At 37.2% G+C, this 18,830-nt stretch overlaps 1 protein-coding gene across 1 annotated transcript in view; it reads left to right on the top strand.

Moving 5' to 3' along the window:
• The window catches only part of MPP7 (MAGUK p55 scaffold protein 7), a 119,118-nt gene that overhangs the window by 9,648 nt on the left and 90,640 nt on the right, over nucleotides 1-18,830 (top strand). Inside the window, exon 3 of the mRNA XM_050892318.1 lies at nucleotides 6,695-6,813. Within this exon, the coding sequence (XP_050748275.1) occupies nucleotides 6,695-6,813 (119 nt within the window). The remainder of the gene's footprint in view (nucleotides 1-6,694; nucleotides 6,814-18,830) is intronic.

Below are 18,830 nucleotides of genomic sequence, written 5' to 3'. Positions count from 1 at the left end.
AATGATTGCTCACTTTCAACATTTTCTGTCATAACGTTGTTTTAAGGTGGGTTAACAAATTACTGTAGCTTGGAGGAATAAAAATTAGGTACAACTTTTAGGTTAAAAGACTGTATTGCCCTTAGTGAGTATGTAATCTTGGTTTTTTTGAGGACACTTGCGGCAAAATTCTTGTTTTCATTAGGAAAAAAATAGAACATTGACATTTCTATTGCTGTGCCATCCATAAGGATTTCAGCATTTTACTTTTTTTGTGAATTAGCAAATAAATCAAAACAGGTATTTTTTTCAAAGATGATGATCACTTGCCTGTCATGATTATCTAGTTACTCAGTATTCTGTACCTTTGAAAATTAGATTAATCTTTTTTTAAAAAAACTAAACTGCAAAATTAAAAAAAGGTACATGCTGGAATGAGTTAATCGCTGTGGTTCTGCAAAGAAAAATTATTAGTCTTTAACTTCTTGCAGTGTCAGGAAGCCCATATATTCGGTGGAATTACTTAAGAGAACATAAAAAAGAACTATTTGTAACACATAAAATTGAACACATAGTCTTTTTACAACTGGAGTCTGATAGGACAGTGCAGTATGTCTATCCTAATGCATATGTGTACTGCATATGTTTTTATTTGAACCTGTGCATAAATACTGATCTCAAACTTCAGAATGAAATAATTTTCAATATTTGCTGTAAGTGACTGATTTTATTATGCAGCAGCAGGATGTCAGAATGAGTGTTTCTACTGCAATGCTGTTTGCTTTTGTGTAAGGCAAGTGTTGTCTGAGCCTTTATAGAACTGTAAAGTACAGTTCAAATGTGAAAAAATGTCAGCTTGTTATAAATGGCAGCAAATGGTGCTGATTATTTTACCTTTGACAAAGTGGAAAATTTAAAGGTTGATGTGTCCCATTTTATTAATACAATAAAATTTTACAGTGTTGTTCTGGGCTTAGATATATGTTCTTTAGTGTTTATTATCCCTCAGTTACTGTAAAAATTTTTGATTTGAAGTCTGGCATCATTGTTGTGAATGCTAATTCAGGAAATTAATTAATATATGAAAGCAAATGCACATCCATTTGTCTCCATTTCTTTCCTTACGCTAACCAAAACAAAGTTGGTGTTTTCTTGTAATATGCAAGAGTGATGGAACGCAGAGACCATATTTTTTATCATTTAGCACTAGTTTATAGCTTCCACAGACTTGTCCTAATAATGAAGCTATGAAGGATATGACAAGAATGGTGATATTAAATTTCTCTAGACTAACAGTAAATTTTTCCATTCTGATGTCAAGAATGTGGAGCATCTGGAATCTGCAGTGTGAGTGGTTCAGTACGGGAACACTTTCATCAATTGCTTAGCCATTTATTCTCCTCCTAGGAACAAGCAGTCTTCTATAGAATATAACACTATGAAGGAAGCAATTTTCTAGAACTGGAAAAATTCTTTATGTCCCGTTGTTTCTGACTTAAAAGCTTTCCATTGCTGCTTAGTCTTAAATCTTATTGCATGTGCAAATTTAGCCTGCACATTTTAAAATTGGAATTGCCATTGTTATACACTCTGTTCTTCAGATCGAATAAAACTAAGTTGTATTAATAAGCTTAGGAAAAGCTGAAGATACTCTGAAGACAGGAACAGCTTAAGTGTGTTAAAAGAACAAATTGGAATTTATCTGTTATCTTTTTAAGCAGGAACAGTGCTGCGTTGTCAAACATAGCTGGATTTTCCCTTGAAATTGTTTCCTTAGTCCAAGCTGGCAGAATGCTACAAGCCTTATTCTGCAGCCATTTTATCTTACTTGGTCTTGCAACAAGTCCAAAATCTTTAGAGTAGTTTATCCATGACAAGCTGTTGTAAATTTTATTTTTAGATTATGTATGTGTATTTAGATTATCTACATGCGTATGGATTATCTACATAGTTTACATGGACTATTTCTGTAGGCCAGGTTATCTAGTCATTGGTTTTTAATTCCCTGTGTCACTTTGCTTGGCTGAACTAAATTTCATGAAAAGTGTATTGTATGTCCAGTATTAATTTATTACTTTTAGATTTCTTTATTCTTGAATCAGGTAATCGGATTTAATAGACTATATAAGTACCTTCAAACAACCCCCTCCCCCTTCCACTCTTACAAGAGTTTTATAGTATTCCTATGTGCCATGCTTGTCTCTTTTTATTAATATTTCCATGCTATAGCTTTTACTTAGTTCACATAAGTGTTAGATACTGTACCTAATTTATATAATGTGATGAATGTAAGTAGCAGCATACTAGTATCTAAAACTAGGAGCTCCCTTGTTTATCTGGAATTGAGTCCTATTACTGCCACTGGATTATGTGACCTTGTTTAATCTAGAAGGGGCCCTTTTTCTTCCTCTGTTTCAATGATTTGGAATGTCCAGGGATGATTACATTGTGATCAATTCCTCCCACCCCCCAAGCTGTGGGACTGACCGGACTTACTTCCCCTCTTATAATTGCAAAATAGTCTTACATCTCCATGTTTAAGCTCATTGTTAATTTTTTTTATGTATGCTCAGGTCTTCTGGGACCTTTGAATAAATGATCTGCTTTTAAAAATCGAAGTAAATGAGTTTTTCTTGTGTAAGTCATGTTTACTTTACTGAATTTTGACACCTGAAGTATTTTGATATTAGAAAATCCCAGTGGGCATATGATTCCTTTTAAATGTAAAAGCTGGTTAAATTTAGGCAAACTAGACTAAAAAAAAATTACAAGAACCTGAGTAGAATAGCAACCGTGTATAAAAAAAGCAAAAAAAAAAAAAAAAAATTTTTTTTTTTTTTTTTTTTTTTTTTTTGCAAGACTCTTTACAGTGTTGCCAACATCAGGCATTAAAACAAACAGGATTTTTTTTTTGGCTTTTCATGATTTTTTTTTTTTTAAACACAACTTCTAGATAGTTTTTTAAAAGCTTTTTTTGTGTGTTTATTTAAATTGTGGGCATCTTCCCAAAAATGTGTGCTGAATACTTTTTTTTTAATAGGAGGCCCATGCATGTCATATGACTCAAGGAGGTGGGACTTTAAGAGAAACATCAAATTGAGACCAAGAGCACAACCAAGGCCTGGCAGCCACATGCTTACAACGGTAGCATTCGGCTCTGAGGTGCTGAGATACATCTCATTCCATGGCTTACATGATGAACATGCATTTTTAATTTACAAAACAGTTCATCTGAATATAGGGTGTATAGCTATGACCTTTTTGAAAGTTAATTTTTGTTTTTAGAAGTGGTCAAAAGTGTTCAGTATAGCATCACTTTAGTCTTTAGAATTGCTGCTGAGAAGATTAAAAAAAAAAAAATCTGGTTTCAACAGCCTGGCAGTACTAAAACCAGTGAGAAGCTTGCATTTATTTCAGTGGCCTTTGGCTCTGGCTTACTGAACCACCTGAGATGGTAGTTAGCAGTTTTGTAGGAGGTTTGAGGTTGGGCTGAAGCATTCTTTGCTGTTAAGTTTGGATTACTTCTATTGCCGCGTGACAGCTTCTCTGTACAGTGACACCTTACAGGGCTGCAGAGATTTGAGGTACCGCCTTTCAGGTGTTGGAAAGATGGATGTGACAAGTTACCGGATCTGGTAATTTAAATTAGGCCAATGTGTAGTTGCCAATGTAGTGGTTTCAACTTCATTACGAGTTTACAGTAACTTGACAAATTATTTTGTCCCTGTCCATATCACACGCACTTTCTTTTAAATCCCATTTGCTAGTAAAGTCATATGCCAGCCACAATTTTCAGTTTCTTCACACTGCAATGAATAAGAACAACACACTTTATGTAATTGAGACACAAATAAAATGTGAAGTTTTAGTTGGAAGGGGATGTGTGTAGAAGATCCACATACTGGTTTTCTTCATACATAAAAATCTGAATGCCCACCTGAAAATTTTTGATTCTGTGGTCCTGGGCACCACAGAAGGAACAAGAAAAAATGAGACTGTGTCTGTAAAGGTAAACCTTTCCAGGTGCTAGCACCTTCTGCTGCCATTACCTTCTGTTTGGAAGGAGGCTATAGCTGAGTCAGATGATCTGGAATTACACAAATTTAACTTTAGACATATATTAGATCTTTGTCTTCTGTCCTTCCCAAATAAATACTCTAAGTCCTCCTTCTGCCTGATTTTCATTTGACTCCTTGATTGAGGTTTTTTTATTCCTGGCTACATAGTGCTCAGTTTCAAGAGGAGTCTGAAGAGCAGGAGCGTGGTGTTCTCCAGCATGCTGCATGGCGTAGTCCTCGGGTTGTGCCACTGCAGAGAAGGGTGGGATTCTGATTTCCCTCTGGCTGAAAGCTATAAACACTGGACTGTAGAGCCAAAGCAGGGCAGAACTAGAAATATAGCCATGATGTTGGATAAAATCAGTCAGCACCTGTCTAATTTTCTCCGCTTCCCCAGGAGAGTTGCACAGATCAGCTGCGTTGCTGTTGAGGCTAGAGTAGCGCACTAGGGACATGGACACCCGTTTCCCTAGAAGGGGCAATTCAGCGCTACATGAATAAGTGAAGCCCACAGACACTTCTGAGCTGGATGTGGAAATCTTAATGTGTGTAAGCACCTGCAGGGTTAGTCGGTCCTGGAGTGCCGGCAGGCGGGATTTTTCTCTGGGAGTTCTGTGCATAAAACCTAAGTCTCATTATAGGCACATTCAGTCTCACCCTGTGTCACTACTGTAATAATCCATCAGGAAACATGAACTTTCATTTTATTTTCACTGGGGATTTAATTATCAAAGCTTTGAGGAGCAAGTTACAAGGGTAGAATAGTTTTATAGTTGATTGTATGTGAAATTTAAGCAGATCTGATGGATCAAGGAAAAGAAAGCTTACTCTGTTATACATCTCCTATTTGAAGGGAGTGGCTGAAGTTAATACTTACTTTCTTCTGAATGGCACATGTGAATTGTTCCTAAGCAGTTATGCCTCAGTGTAAGCTTACATTGAACTTTCTATTCCATTTTCTAACAGTCTTCCAGTTATTCTGAGGTAGATGTATTTGCAATACCAAAAGTGGCTATGTGCAGAAATATAAGGCTGAGTGTAAAGGCATTTTTAAATTTTCTAAATGAAAATGTTTTTGAAGTATAAATTGCATGATAAAAATAACCATTTTTGCTAAGTGCTGAATTTCTAATAGTCTGGAAAGTTGGAGCCAAGAGTCCCATTCAAACCTCTGTTCTCTGGGTGTCAGCTCAATCACTGACTGCATCTCGCTAGGCAAGGCTCTGTTCTTTTTCTGTCTGTGCAAAATTGTAGTGGTTTGAGTTGTATCCTCTTTTTGCAGTATTTCTGAAGCATAAACAAGAGCAGATTTAAATAAAAGCAAGATTCTAAGAGAAATGCATGTCAACCACCAAAAACACTTGGACCACAAAAAGAATGTATCTGGAAGGAACATTTTTTACCAGAATATTTTACTGAGAGGCAGTAAAAAGACAAAAATATTAAATAATCGGATCCCGAAGGTGCTGTATGTAATTTTGAAAGGGATGTGTAGTGCCTGGAAAGGTTGTGAAATTATGTTTGCTAATTAATATTCTAAATCGTAAGTTTAGGGAGATAATAGGCATAATAATGATAGGTAACCTGTAACTTACAACAATGTTCTTTACCAGTAGAATATCTTGTAAATCTGTCCTTGTGATGAACAGCAGCACTTACTCAGACTAAAAATAATAACAGGACCGTGTATCTTGGATCCCAGGAGACTATTGGTGTTTTTGTAGACAGCAGACAGGAGAAAAAGGCATTTTGTCCTTTTTACCCCAAGTAATCCCACTGGAAAATTAAACATGTGCTATGAATTGATATCAACTCATGCCAGGTTACCTCCCTAAAGAGAGCTGCTGCAAACACTGTTGCTACATTTCTTGGACAGCAGTTTGATGGCCTGTGTGCATGATGGATATTTTATGCTGTATGCTACTGTGGAACAGTGTGCTACTGTCTGCCCCTCGGAGACCGCTGGTGAGGTGTGCCACAAATAACTGGGAACAGCAATTGCTTTAACCCTACAGAGAATCTCAAATACCTGCAAATTAAAAATGTTACTGAAATATTTCTGTGTGCATGTGTCTCTGGGAAAACTGTGTTGGGTTGTTTTTTTTTTAAGATTTAATCCTGCAAAACAGAGCAGTTCCTTTTGTCTTGCTGTGGATTCCTACTGAACACGGGATAAAAAAAAATTAAGCAATATATTAGCAAGAAATATTTAGAGAAACCACGAACCTTTTTTTAATGGACCACCCTATCCAGTTTCTGTTCTTTTAAGGAAGTTTTTCCTATTCATGACTCATTTCACTCTTTGGCTAACATCAAGGGAAATGGAATAACGATTAAGCAAAGGAATGTATGGTTTTTTCTGGTTTTGTCCTTTTTTCAAAACCTTTATGAATTTTCTGCATAACCTTGTGTAAATATATATGGATGTAAAAGCTTGACAACTGTGACAAGGTAAAAAGTACACTGCTAATACTTGCTTCTTAGTAATTTTTTTTAAATGTTCCTTTTGCTTCTACAAGTTAATGTTATGCTGGATACTCCAGACTCCCTGTTCAGTTAAAATGACATGCTCCAGGCAGCCAATTACACAGAACTGTTAAGTGAAATTAATGAGATCACCCCTAGATTACACTTTGTGTTTTATTTTCATTTTATAGGTCTGTACGAGCTGCTAGCTGCATTGCCAGCCCAGCTGCAGCCACATGTGGACAGCCAGGAAGACCTGACCTTCCTCTGGGATATGTTTGGTGAAAAAAGCCTTCATTCACTGGTGAAGGTAAACCACATTTAAGTCAGATTCTCTTTGAGAAGAGCATATGGAAAAATGTTTTGAGCGCCATCTAGTAAACCAGTGATCAAACTGTTCCTCAGTGAAAACAAAACAGCCTTGTTTTAACTCTGTTTCTGTCAGGGGTGGAAGTTGTTAAATAAGATTCTACCAAAAATACATAGATGATTTCATTTAAGAGTGATGTTTTGGCAGTGTAACGCTAATGCAGCAAACATATGTTGTTTGCCCTTGTTTAGAAAAAAAGAGTACGAAATAGTAGCAGGAAATCTGAGACTTCTTTATGGTCAACATTCAAGACCTGGAGTTTAGCTTAAATAAATAAATGTTCACAGCAAAAATTAGAAGGAATATATTTTCTGAGGTCAAGTATGGCAACAGTTCAGTAGCCACATTAATTTAAAATAATTTCCTTTAACAAAGTCAACTGAAATTCTAGTAAGCTGTTTCTTTTATTGGCTTGCCTCCATTTAAAATTGTGTTTTGCGCATAAATATGTTGGACTAAAGTACCACCTAAAATAAGTTTGGAATAATACTTGAGTGAAGTGTCCTTGATTAGCAACAAGAAATCAAAGCATGCCATGGGAGTATGCATAGTTGCCCTGATAATGTTAAAATTGCTTATAGCAGAAAAATGGGACCAATCAGCTGGTTAGAAATGTTCCACTCCTACAAAATAGTAAGTATGTCTTCAGTCTCTAGTACAGAGCTAATTCAAGCTGGAAGGAAATTCTGAGGTCTCAAATGAGTCAGGAGGTGGTAGTAACCCGTGCCGTGAATATATGCAGACTCACAGATAATTGAGCAGAATTTGTTACCCTTGTCAGTCACTTATCTAGAGGAAGCTTAAAATTGGGATTATTTTGATGTAGGTTTGAAAGAGTCACCTTTTTCCATTTCTTTCAGCTATCTTATTCTGGAAAAAGATGTAATAATGTTGATACTTGGCCAAAATTATTTAAAAAATAGCTGAGAATTTACATATAAAAGTAAACACAAGTACTCTCCAGTAGTTGATACACAAAAGCAGCGAACAGGGGAACAGTGCTTGGCAATACTTGCTTGCCTAAAGAATTTCATCAAAGTTTCTCAAGTGCGGTGATTCCCAGACTCCCTATTGCTTTGCTGCAGCTGTCTGTTCAGGTGGCTCAGAAGATCACTGGAAGGGGAACAGCAGTTGTCTTTCTAATATAGGCTGACAGTGGTGTGCATCTAAGCAAAATGTTAGGTCAGTTGCTAAATTAGTTTTCTTTCTGGATTGGGAATTAAGGAAGGCTGGCTAGGAAATGAGTGTGGATCTGTGAAACGTTGACATTTCAACATTTGCTCTAATTTTTTATTGAGGCAAAACCTAAACCTTTCCAAACTCCTTCACTTGCTCCCTTTGGCTTGTTCTCCCAAAAGAAGACAAAGGTAGCACAACAGTAACTGGTTTACTCACCTTGAGTATACTCTCAGTTTGGAAAAGTTGGCTCTCCTACTGGCTCTCCTAGTTGCGTGCTCTAGTTACCATGTTGCTTGTTATTGCAGGGTGGGTTGGTCTTTCTGATTTTAATAAAAAAGAATTCATGAGAAAGCTTTCTTGAGGCAGATAGAAAATTTTGGGGATCAGTGAATGGTCACTTTATTGCAGTTACAACAAGAAGGCATTGAAGTATTCCAACCATCTTTATTGTTATCTTGTACATTTCAGGTCCAAGTATTAAATGTACGTTTAACTCTGACCCTGTGAACGGTTCTTTTAATGTCCTATTAAGTCTCACACTATCTTAAAATAGACTTAATTCTTGAAACTGCACCTTCAGTGTTCACTAGTTGCAATCCTTTAATACGCCATATTAATTTCATTCAAAAGACAAAGCCTTTTAATTATAAGAATTGAGACTACTTAAGAGCATCTGGTCTGAGCCAGTGCATATCACAGGCTATCGAACCTCACCTTTTGATTTCTGTGGAGTTCAGGTATAGAAAGTAGGGCATGAAGAGCTTTCAAAAGGTTATCTAGTTCATATCCCTACCCCAAGATGGGCTTAACTGTATCTGAAACTCATGGTATTTGTTTGACCTTTAACACATTTTTAGAAGGATTATTCAGTATCCTATCAAGTTTCAGAGAAGGCAGTCCATAGCCTTTTTGGAAGAGAGCTGTAAGAGCAGAAGAACGAACTCCATCTGCCATAGTTTTTCCCTGTTACAAGGCTTCAGAAGTGCCAAATCTTTCTTTCTGCATTCTGGTGTCTTACTTGAAAGACTGTTTTTCCTAGCAATAACTTCTTAAAGTCAACTGTACTTGCAAAGACAAATGTTTTTAATTCCTCAGGCAGAGAATGATGACAGATATTTTGTAATAAAAAAAAAAAAAAAAAGCACTAGCTTAGAGCCAAGGATGTTGCGATCCTGGTATGTGTTGGTTTTGGAAGAAAATGAGCATGGGTATACTACTAATTAGGCACTAATGTTTCTCTGTTTAAGATAGACACACTGCTTAATAAAAATTTCTACACTGATTTTCTTACATTACTGTTTAATAACTTCAAATATTAGAAAAGAGCTTTTTTTCTGAGTTATGAAATGGATAAATGCTTCAAATTGCTTGAAAGGTTTAAGTATAAAATGAACTTTCTACTTTTTCTACAGATATTCTATGTTTTATGGATATTTAATTATCGTAGTGTTTTCTGTACGGTTGTATACTATGGCATATGGTTTGCTATTCTGGCTCTCTTAATATTGAAAAGAAAGGAAAAAAAAAAAAAAAAAGCCCCAAACCTTGTCTTGGAGTTCTCTTCATTCAGTATTGTTGGACAGAAATCTCTTTGTGAACTTGGATCAGCCTGAGCTGTTCTAAGAAGTCAGAAATGGAAAAGTTGTATTAGATCATCCAGTCCATTCCCCTGCAAATACTGGATTGTTCCCTGCAGTACATTCCTATTGTAGTAAGTAAAACTAGCAAAAACTGATGCAACTGTTGTTGCTGTCCCTTTTCTCAATAAAGGAATCTGTTGATTAGATTTTAGTTTGCAAAGTATAGAGAAGAGGGAACCCACAACCGTTGTTGACAGTTTGGAAGAGAAAACTGGCTCTAGATAGTGAATGTTTAAAATTTGTCTCTGCTTCCCTCAATTTGTTACTTCCTTGTCTTATTAGATGACTCTCTTAAGTTCTACCAAAAATCTTCAGCCATCTCATTACTTTTTATATAGCAGAGATCCCAGTAATTCTGTAGAGATTTATAGAAAAAAAAAACCATGAAGAGATGATCCTTCAGGGTAATTATGAGCACTAGCATAGCTGAAACCTGAAACAGTATGCATGTGCTCTGCTTGAATTTTTTTTAGAGGAACAGAAGGGATAAATAAAGATCTGTTCTAACTACTCTTTTAGCTTATTTTTAGAGGAGCTGCAAGAATTTCCATGTGCGTTTGCTTGCTGTTAGTGCACCAGACACATGTTTTACTGTTTGTCTGTTTAGCTCCAGGATGAAGCTTCTACTTGCACTGTTGCCTTAAACATTTCTGGTTGTGGATGTAATGCTCAAGAATTGAGTAGGCTTATCTGTTGGGCTGCTACCGAAGTATTTCTTAACGAATTGCTGTTTCCTGATTGGTTTTGGCCAGCTCAGAGCATGCACAGGTCTTTAGCCAGTACTGTACTTTGCATTATGAAAAAGAAGCCACAGCAAGTGGTGTTGCTGTTCCTCTTGATAGGGAAGAGTTTGTACATCCAAAAAGCAGTACGTGGCACTGGAAAAGTAAATAACTACTGCAAAAGTAAGGAATATTTGGTGAATGTAGTCTGATTTTATTATAACTGCATAGTATTTTGGTTCCTGGCCCTGCAAAACCTTAGTTTGTGCTAATTTTCTATTAGTTTCACTTGGGTATGACTTGACTTGAAGTTTTGAGAAATTATTTTGTATGTGGTAATGTTTGTCCATGTCGATGGCTAACAACTTTTCCAAAAATACAGAATTTGAATGTATCCTGGTGTAATTTCTTTGGCATGTAAATTGAATCATATGATTACATAGCCCAAATTTTACAATCATTGTGGTGTAGAAGTATTGAAAATTTTTGGTGTGAAGACTCAGATTTTTGAATATGTAAATGTAGATGATTTCAGCCTGCTGTGGTTCCTTTGTCGGTAATGAGAAAAATAAAGATGGCATTTACAAAAAATGAGCTGACTAGGGCAAAGCAAAAGGGATTGATTTGATACATGCTTACAGTGATAAAATCAACGATCTGCAGACAGTGTGCTAAATCTTCTGTCTGGACTGGTACAAGCCTAGTTCATAGGCAGGTTTGCATACACTCATAGTTTTTACCCAGAGCTTTACACACAAACTCCATGAAAGAAGCTGTTGGTCTGTAGGATGAACGGCTTTGCATCTACAGTACAGAATCAGAGAATCTCAATAAGGTTTCATGGCTTGTTTAATGTTAGAGGATAGACTAACTCATAACTGTCCAACCTTTCACCTGGGAAGAGCTATGCAGGTTCTTTTGGCACTCGTGGAGGGGTCATGTGGTGCAGCTTCCCCTACCCTGTGATGTGTCAGACATTCTGCAGCCAGCATCCAGGTGTGTGCTGCACAGATCTTGTGTGTTCACCTGTCTTGTGCATCCGAATAGTGAATGCTCCTGCCTGGGCACGAGCTCAAGCATCCACACATTTGGATCTTCTTCCCAAAAGAACGTAGAGGAAATGGACTTCAGATTATATGAGTTGTTCTGATGAGTTGTGTGTGACAACTGATTGTTCTGAACTCATTGTTCTGAACTCATTGTTCTGAACTCATTGTTCTGAACTTTTGATGGGGATGACCCATAGACAGAGGGAATGATATCTGTGTATGTGTCAAAGGACTGGGAGGGTGATGGTGGCTGAGGAGGATGTATTAGATAGTGCAAGACCTGAGCATGACACAAAGGATATAGAATGAAGGTTGGAGATGGTACTTAGATGGAGTTGGCTTTCTTCATGGCAGCCCAATGATGTTAATGGTGACTGCTTCTGCACTTCAAGTTTGAAGCTGATATTGAAATATTTTTTGCTGAACATACAAAAGTTATTTACTGTCTCATTACTTTGTTCTTCATGTATACTTTCTCTAGAAATAATATTTATACAATCTTCGTAATTTATTGTTGGAACTGTCTGTTTTCTGCAGGTCACAAGAACTCTTTTTTTCTGCTAAATGCTATGTTATATAGAAGATGGAGAGAGCAGGGTGTGTTTGTGAGGGGATTTTGATGGCTAGTATGTTTGCACCTGTTCAGAGAATGGTGAGAGTGGTGTCTGATTTCAGGGCACACAAAAACAGCTACCTCAGAAGGAGCTCAGAGGAGCTGTGTTACCCAAGAGCAGCAAGCCTGGAAAATGCACTAGAAGAGAAAATGGGACTGGGGTTTGGTAGACCACAGGTGGCACCTAACCTCAGATCTAACAGTGGGTGGGTTGTGGTTTTGGGGGAAAGCACTGGACAGTTAGAGAGATGTATGGACCACCTCAGAGTGGGTGGAATTATTGAAACTGATAGCTCATTCACTAAAATGTTGCTTTGGTACTTGAAGTCTTTAAGGTTCTTTACTGCTGTGTTCTCAACCGTATTTATTTTTAGAAAGCTGTGCCTCCCCGGCAAAGGGAATAGGCTGCAGTTCTGTAAATTCATGTGGAGGTCTGAAGTGCTGTTTGCTTTGGAGATGGGAAAAAATGAAGGAAAAGGCGGTGTGAGTAAGCATTTACCACCTGGCCATCTGGAGGAGGAGGTGCGAGTGTGGTGGTTGGCAGCCAGTAACAATTCATGGCCAATGAAAAATAATTGTTCTTCATGCTCTAGAGGAGAATCAAGCAAGGTTGCTTCTTACGTTATAGTTTACATCTTTCAGTCAGAGAAAGCATGCAAAGCCTACTGATGGCAAGAGTAAAGCGATCACTCTTATAATGCAGACTGTCCAAACAACGCACAGATGTGGTCCGTTGTGCCGGTTTGAAACCTTTTACTATTTCTGGCAAGGGGAGAAGGAATTTGCTGTAGTTGAATTCATTAATATTGATGTACTAGATAATAGGTGGCAGTTATTTGTCATTCTTTAAATCCAGATCATCACAGATGAAGGAAATCTTAATTTTTGTAAGGTTGTCCTTGTTCAGTGAATGTCTCTTCTTGAAAGAGGTGTGGTCCAGTCTTGCCTCAAGTCCTGTTGGCAAAACATGTGACACAAAGTTTTCAGCCCTACAAAACTATCTAGCAGTCAGGTATATATGGACAGTGTTAGGATACCGAATCTGCAAAGAAATACGAAAGCTGCATGGAAGAAATTTAAGGTTTTTCTTTTTCTTATTGTCTGGAGAGGAAGCTTGATCTCCAGTTAATTTTTGAAGTTTCCTGCTTGGGTTGTACGTACAGAATATATATGGAGGAGTGCTAGAATTTCAGTACTCTTCTCATCCAAAGTATTTGTAGGTAATGGTCTAATTCATATACTGAAATAAAAACTTGCCACATGCTTTCAGCTTACCTAAAGATGAAAATTATTGGAAAAATAATACTCTGTAAGAAAGTCCCTTGATGACTGACAACAGTTTGCATTCATATTTGGAGTAATTACCACTGAAGCAATGAGTCGTTTTGCTTCCATCAAAATTGTAGCATTCAAAAAAAGTGTAATGCAAGGTGTTATTCCTTACGAAATGCCACATAAATTTAAAGTGTTACTTTTGAAGCCAAAGCGATTTTTTTGAGACTCGCTCAATAGCCAGCAACTGAAAGCTGCAAGTAAAGAGATCACTCTTAGCTGGAGGCAGTCAGCTGCCTTTAAACTTAATTTCCATGGGAACAGTGATCAGATTAATCAAAATAAGGTAATTGAAGTTTTATAGAAAATAGTACAGGATCTTTACTTTATTCAGGCTGATATTGTTTCCATGGAAACATTAGGGAAAAGGTAGTTAGCAGCCAGGCATTGAGCAAATGATTGCTTCTCTTGTTGAGATTGGGAGGGTTTCTGGTTGATGTGTGTGTGTTGAACCATTTGACTTGTTTGTGCTTTTATTGTATAAAAATGAAGTACATCAAGTAATAAATGGGCAAAAATAAACAAAATAAAAATGGATTCCTGTTTGAAATCATAGCTAAACCCCCCAACCTTCCACATATTATAACATGTAACAGGTTTACTGTTTCTTCTCTGAGTAAAGACAAAGTTGTTTTGCCATGTGTGTTCACACATACATACCTGTGCTTATTTGTGCCTTTAATAAAGTGAAAAAATGCACCTCCAATTTATTGAAAAAGTGGTCAGGCATAGCTTTGGACGGTGTAACCTTGTTTGTAAGAAAATGCACGTCAAGTTAGTGCCAAATGGATGGGTTAGTGCAGTTGTGGTGAAATACGGATCCTAAGTGATGGTTCAACTAAAAGGTATTTGTTATAATTGTAGCTAGTAGATACTTTACGAGGAAGCAGACAGCTAGTGGACATAAATAATCATTTTGTCCTGAAGTCTATTGAATGAATTCTCCTGTGGTAAATACTTTTTTGTAGTTTTTTTCATATGTTTTTATTTTGTACTTTTTGGTAGAAGTTTAACTGAATATCTAGTGTTAACTTCTTTGTCAGAAGTTTGGACATTTGGTATCTCTAGCATCTTGCAGTTTCTACATCAGAGTTGCTAATGTGTTTAGTAATAGGCACTTGCAACTTTTCATCTAGATTTTTACAAGGAAGTCCTGTTCCTGTCATCAACTCCTCCTTTGAGCCCACTTGTTAAAAATAATAATAAGAAAACAATTCAAAGATCAGCTTCCAAAGTATCAATTAAATTGTCTTGTTGACAGTTTAGTCTCACAAAAGCTGTAGAAATTGGGTTGATATCAGAAGTCTCTGCAGGTATGGTGTACCAAGAAACTTTTGAAATGAAAAATAAAGCAGATAAGCTTATTAAATCAGAGGTGTGAAGTGTTGGTCTATGACTATTACTTGAAACTTGCGAATAAATCAGTGCTTTGGAATGTGAAAAAACTTTGGTTTAGGTTAAAATCCAGACGGAGGCATTTTTTTGGATCAGTTGTAATTGATTTAAAGTTTCTGCTGGGATACCTCCAAAGAGTAGCAGAAATCCAGCCAAAATGTACTGGACATAAAAGAAATAAATCAATCCTTCTAAGACAAATAGTTTGTAATTTCATTGTTATCAAGGGGCCAATGTACCAGCCTGGTGACAAAACTGGTGCAGCAGTTTGAAGAGAAGTTTTAGAACCCAAATCTGTGCTCATACCCAGATTTTTCTTGTCTTATGAAGCTTGTACAGTATTTATTTAACCAAAGTGATACATTTTTTGTCTACGATACTGAGGCCAATCAAAGGTCTCGTAAGCTGCTCAGTAATAGTAGTCTGATAAATCCAAGACATCCAAGGATAATGTAATTTTAAACTGTTTTTCTACAGTGTTCTTTTCCCTTGGACCAGTAGTTTTGTGGCAGAACATGTGAGGGAGTGTTTAAAACAATTTTTTTTGTTACTGTCTTGGACTATTTTCCTTTTAAGAACAGAAAGTCATAACTACCCAAACAAGCCTCTGCAGTGCAAAAACATTGTAAGAGTTAAGAAGGATGGGATGTGATAGTTATAAAATCTTTCTGAAGCATGGAGACTGATACAATAAGATTTAATAAAAATCTTGAAAATAAGATTTAGCAAAAATGTCTGCCTGTGTTTCCTACCAGCAGGTTTTGTTACTGCTTACGTTAACTTTCCTTCTTTTTTTGGAAATCTTGGTTGTATCCATTCTCCAGCTAATCCTCGTGAAGTTAATTTGTAGTGTTCAGTAATACGTCTAATATTGCACACATCCTCACTAGCTTTCCTCATTTGTATGAAATACAGGCATACACGCAAATACAGGCATACACGCAGTTTTTATTCATCTTTTCTTTCTCTGTTCCCCATTACTACTTTCTTCTGTGCTGCCTTAAGCACTTTTTTTTTTTTTTAACTTTTTTCAGTCACCTCTAACTCTTTTTTTCCTTTTTAAAGCATGGAAAGAAGAGAGCAACATAGCATGCTACATGTGCGCTATTCCTTTAGGCTTACAGATACCATTGTTTGTATAGCAGCATTCTCTTAACCACAGGTTGTTTCTCTAATAGCCATTTCTGTGTATCTTTAGAATCCAGCGCTCACTTTGCAGGTGTGGTGATGTCAGTGGAAGTTCACTTCAAACATAAGTTACATTAAGTTGAGAGCTGCAGCATGTAAGTGCTTAGCATACCGATGCTATCCACATGGTGCATAGTCACTGCAGAGTAACCAATAAGGTGCTGAAGAAAAAAGATTTGAAACCATGCAAAGCATAAGGCTTACTTGTCTGTGCAAATCAAGGATGAGTAATTTACAATGGGCAATTGCTATAATTTGACTATGTCTTCAATGCAATACTAAAACCTAAATGTACAGATTCACTTTGCTGTAGCATCTCCAGTACGGTGACATAGTCCGTTTCCATGCTACAGAGAGAAGGGTTCCATGCTTCCTTGCTCCTCTGAACCATTCTAAGGTACCTACGGTGTAAAAATCTTTCCTATTCCTGTAGTGACAGTTTTAAAAACATTGAATTGTCTAAAGTTAGAGCTCTTTTGGATTTGTTTTCAAAAAATACTGGTGCCTTAGTAGGCCGTTTAGAGTTGCACATGCATACATAATGGTCATGTATTTTGCAGCTGTCTTCCCCCCCTCCATTTTTCTTACTAAGACCAGTTTTTCCCGCAGTGTGTCCTCCCATGTATGTCTGCAGGCTTCTTCTATTTCTCATCTACTCAATAAGGATTGGATTAATTCCTTGTCTCTTAGGGAAATTAAGACAGTAAGTGTATAAAGGTAAAATATTTGTATGCCATGTTAATGTGTCCATATAAATTCCTAGGGAAAACATTGCTCTCACCTAGTTTGCACATATTTGCAAAGTTATGCTATTTCATACATGCAAACTAGATGATATAGTTAAATCTTTTGTACTGCATCAGTGCTGGAGTTTGAGGGTGTTATGAGAGTTGCCAAGTGTAGCTGACCCCAGGACGTGAGGACTCCTCTGTCTCGGTTGCAGAAGCCCAGTCTGGTGCACTGAGAAATGGATGCAGCCGCTGCTGTTCTGATTTGCAGGTCCAGCCAGTAGCGAGGCTGAGTGCCTGTGCCGCTAGCCCAGCTGGCCAGAAAGGCTACCACAGGTAGAGCAGTGCCTTTACCCACGTAAGCACCAACGGCACTCACATGAACAAAAAAGCAGATAGCCTGGTCCCGTTTCTCCTCTCCAGCTGATCAGGGCTGAGGTTCACCGCTGAAAACACACACACCTTCGCTCTCCAGATTTCTAAGCAGAACCATGTTTACAGATTCCTCAGATACCAGCACAGGCTCTAAGTCTGACTAAATAGCCATGCCTAGACCCTGGGCCACTGGTTAAGACTTTGATTCCTTCCAGATATGGGTCTTCTCTTACTTGCTGGCTACTCCAGCTTGAAGATTGCTAGCAAAGTACACACATGATTAAATTCATTAGGGAAATATAAACACACCCTGCTCTCATCAGTTTCTGGACTTGGATCTCACACACACAGACATACACCCACCAATATTATTGATGCAAAGGAATAAAATAATCCATTTTGACTTCTGAATTCCATTTCTTATTTTAATTTCATTACCTGTACTTTCATTCACTATACTAGATGCATCAGTATGCCCCTCTTGATGCATCTGCTGGTCAGCAAGGACACATTTTTGCTTCAGAACTGTTTGTTTCAGAGAATGTTATGCCAAGTAGGCACTTCGTGCTCTCCCTTTCAATTTTAGGTTGTTTTTCCTCTGATTTCTGTCCTGCTGCCTTTCTCCTTCACCCTGTTTCATAGACCTCTAACATGAAATCATTGCTCCCAAGAGGAGGAGATTTTGAACCTTGGAGGCACTGACTCTCTTCTGCCCCAGTGGCTCTGGTACAGTGTGATCCTTCATGAAGAACACAATATTTACTGAGTGGTGGGGATGGTGAGGGGTAAACAGTCTTATTTTGTCCATTGGAAAGTAAATCCGTGTTGTCTCCCTGTCTCTTTCTAACTTTTTTTGTCGACTTTTGCTAGAAATCACAACCTGCACAAGGTGAATGCCAGTGATGTCAATTATTCACAAACACAACTGCCTCAATTATTTTGACATTTAAGAGTTAAAAAAACCCCAGACCTGCCAGCTATAAACGCTAGGGATTATGTGTGGGATAGCTTCAGTACTGCTTTACATTTAGTATGGATATCATCTTCATAAAGTATCTTCTATTTTAATGTGCTTTACAGATTGGGTTTCATGGAAAAGAACAGTTTTTGTTGAGATTTAGTGATTAAATAATCCAGTAATGACACTACAGACATACATGGCTTTAATCAGGATCAAACCATAAATCAGGGTGCAATTTTGAATTTTCAAGTTTGAAACATTCTAGGAAAAAAGTAACCCATGATTGTAATCATGTTAATCGGCATCTGAAATACTAAGCTGGTCATATTGAAGTTTGGTATGTCATTAAAGGCTAACTACAAATCATACCATAGCACATGCCAAGCAACAAAATATTTGTAGTTGTGTGCCTATGCTCTTTCATCTTGAAACATCCATTTTCTACCAATTTCTAACTAATTCTAACTAATATCTGACCAAGTTTCATTATTGTCTTCTCCCAAAGGGGAAGCAATATTTTCCTCTTGTTGCATACCAGGTAACCACTGAGTAAGACCTATGTCTTGATCATATCTTCTGTCCTGCTTCTGCTCTGTCTCTGTGTTTTCTGAGTATGTATATAGGTCTTTTAACTTACTAGAACTGGATTATTTTCTATTTATTTTTCTACTGCTAAATGAATTTTTAATGTATGAAACACCTTTAATTCCCTTTGCATTATGTGTATTTATTCTCCTTTTATTACTCCTATTAACACTTTCATAACCATTCTGTC

The sequence above is a fragment of the Gymnogyps californianus genome, chromosome 2 (genome assembly GCF_018139145.2).
Source record: "Gymnogyps californianus isolate 813 chromosome 2, ASM1813914v2, whole genome shotgun sequence".
In the NCBI taxonomy this organism is placed as follows: domain Eukaryota; kingdom Metazoa; phylum Chordata; class Aves; order Accipitriformes; family Cathartidae; genus Gymnogyps; species Gymnogyps californianus.
Note: the sequence above shows the minus strand (reverse complement) of the source record. Positions and strands in the feature narration are given on the sequence as shown.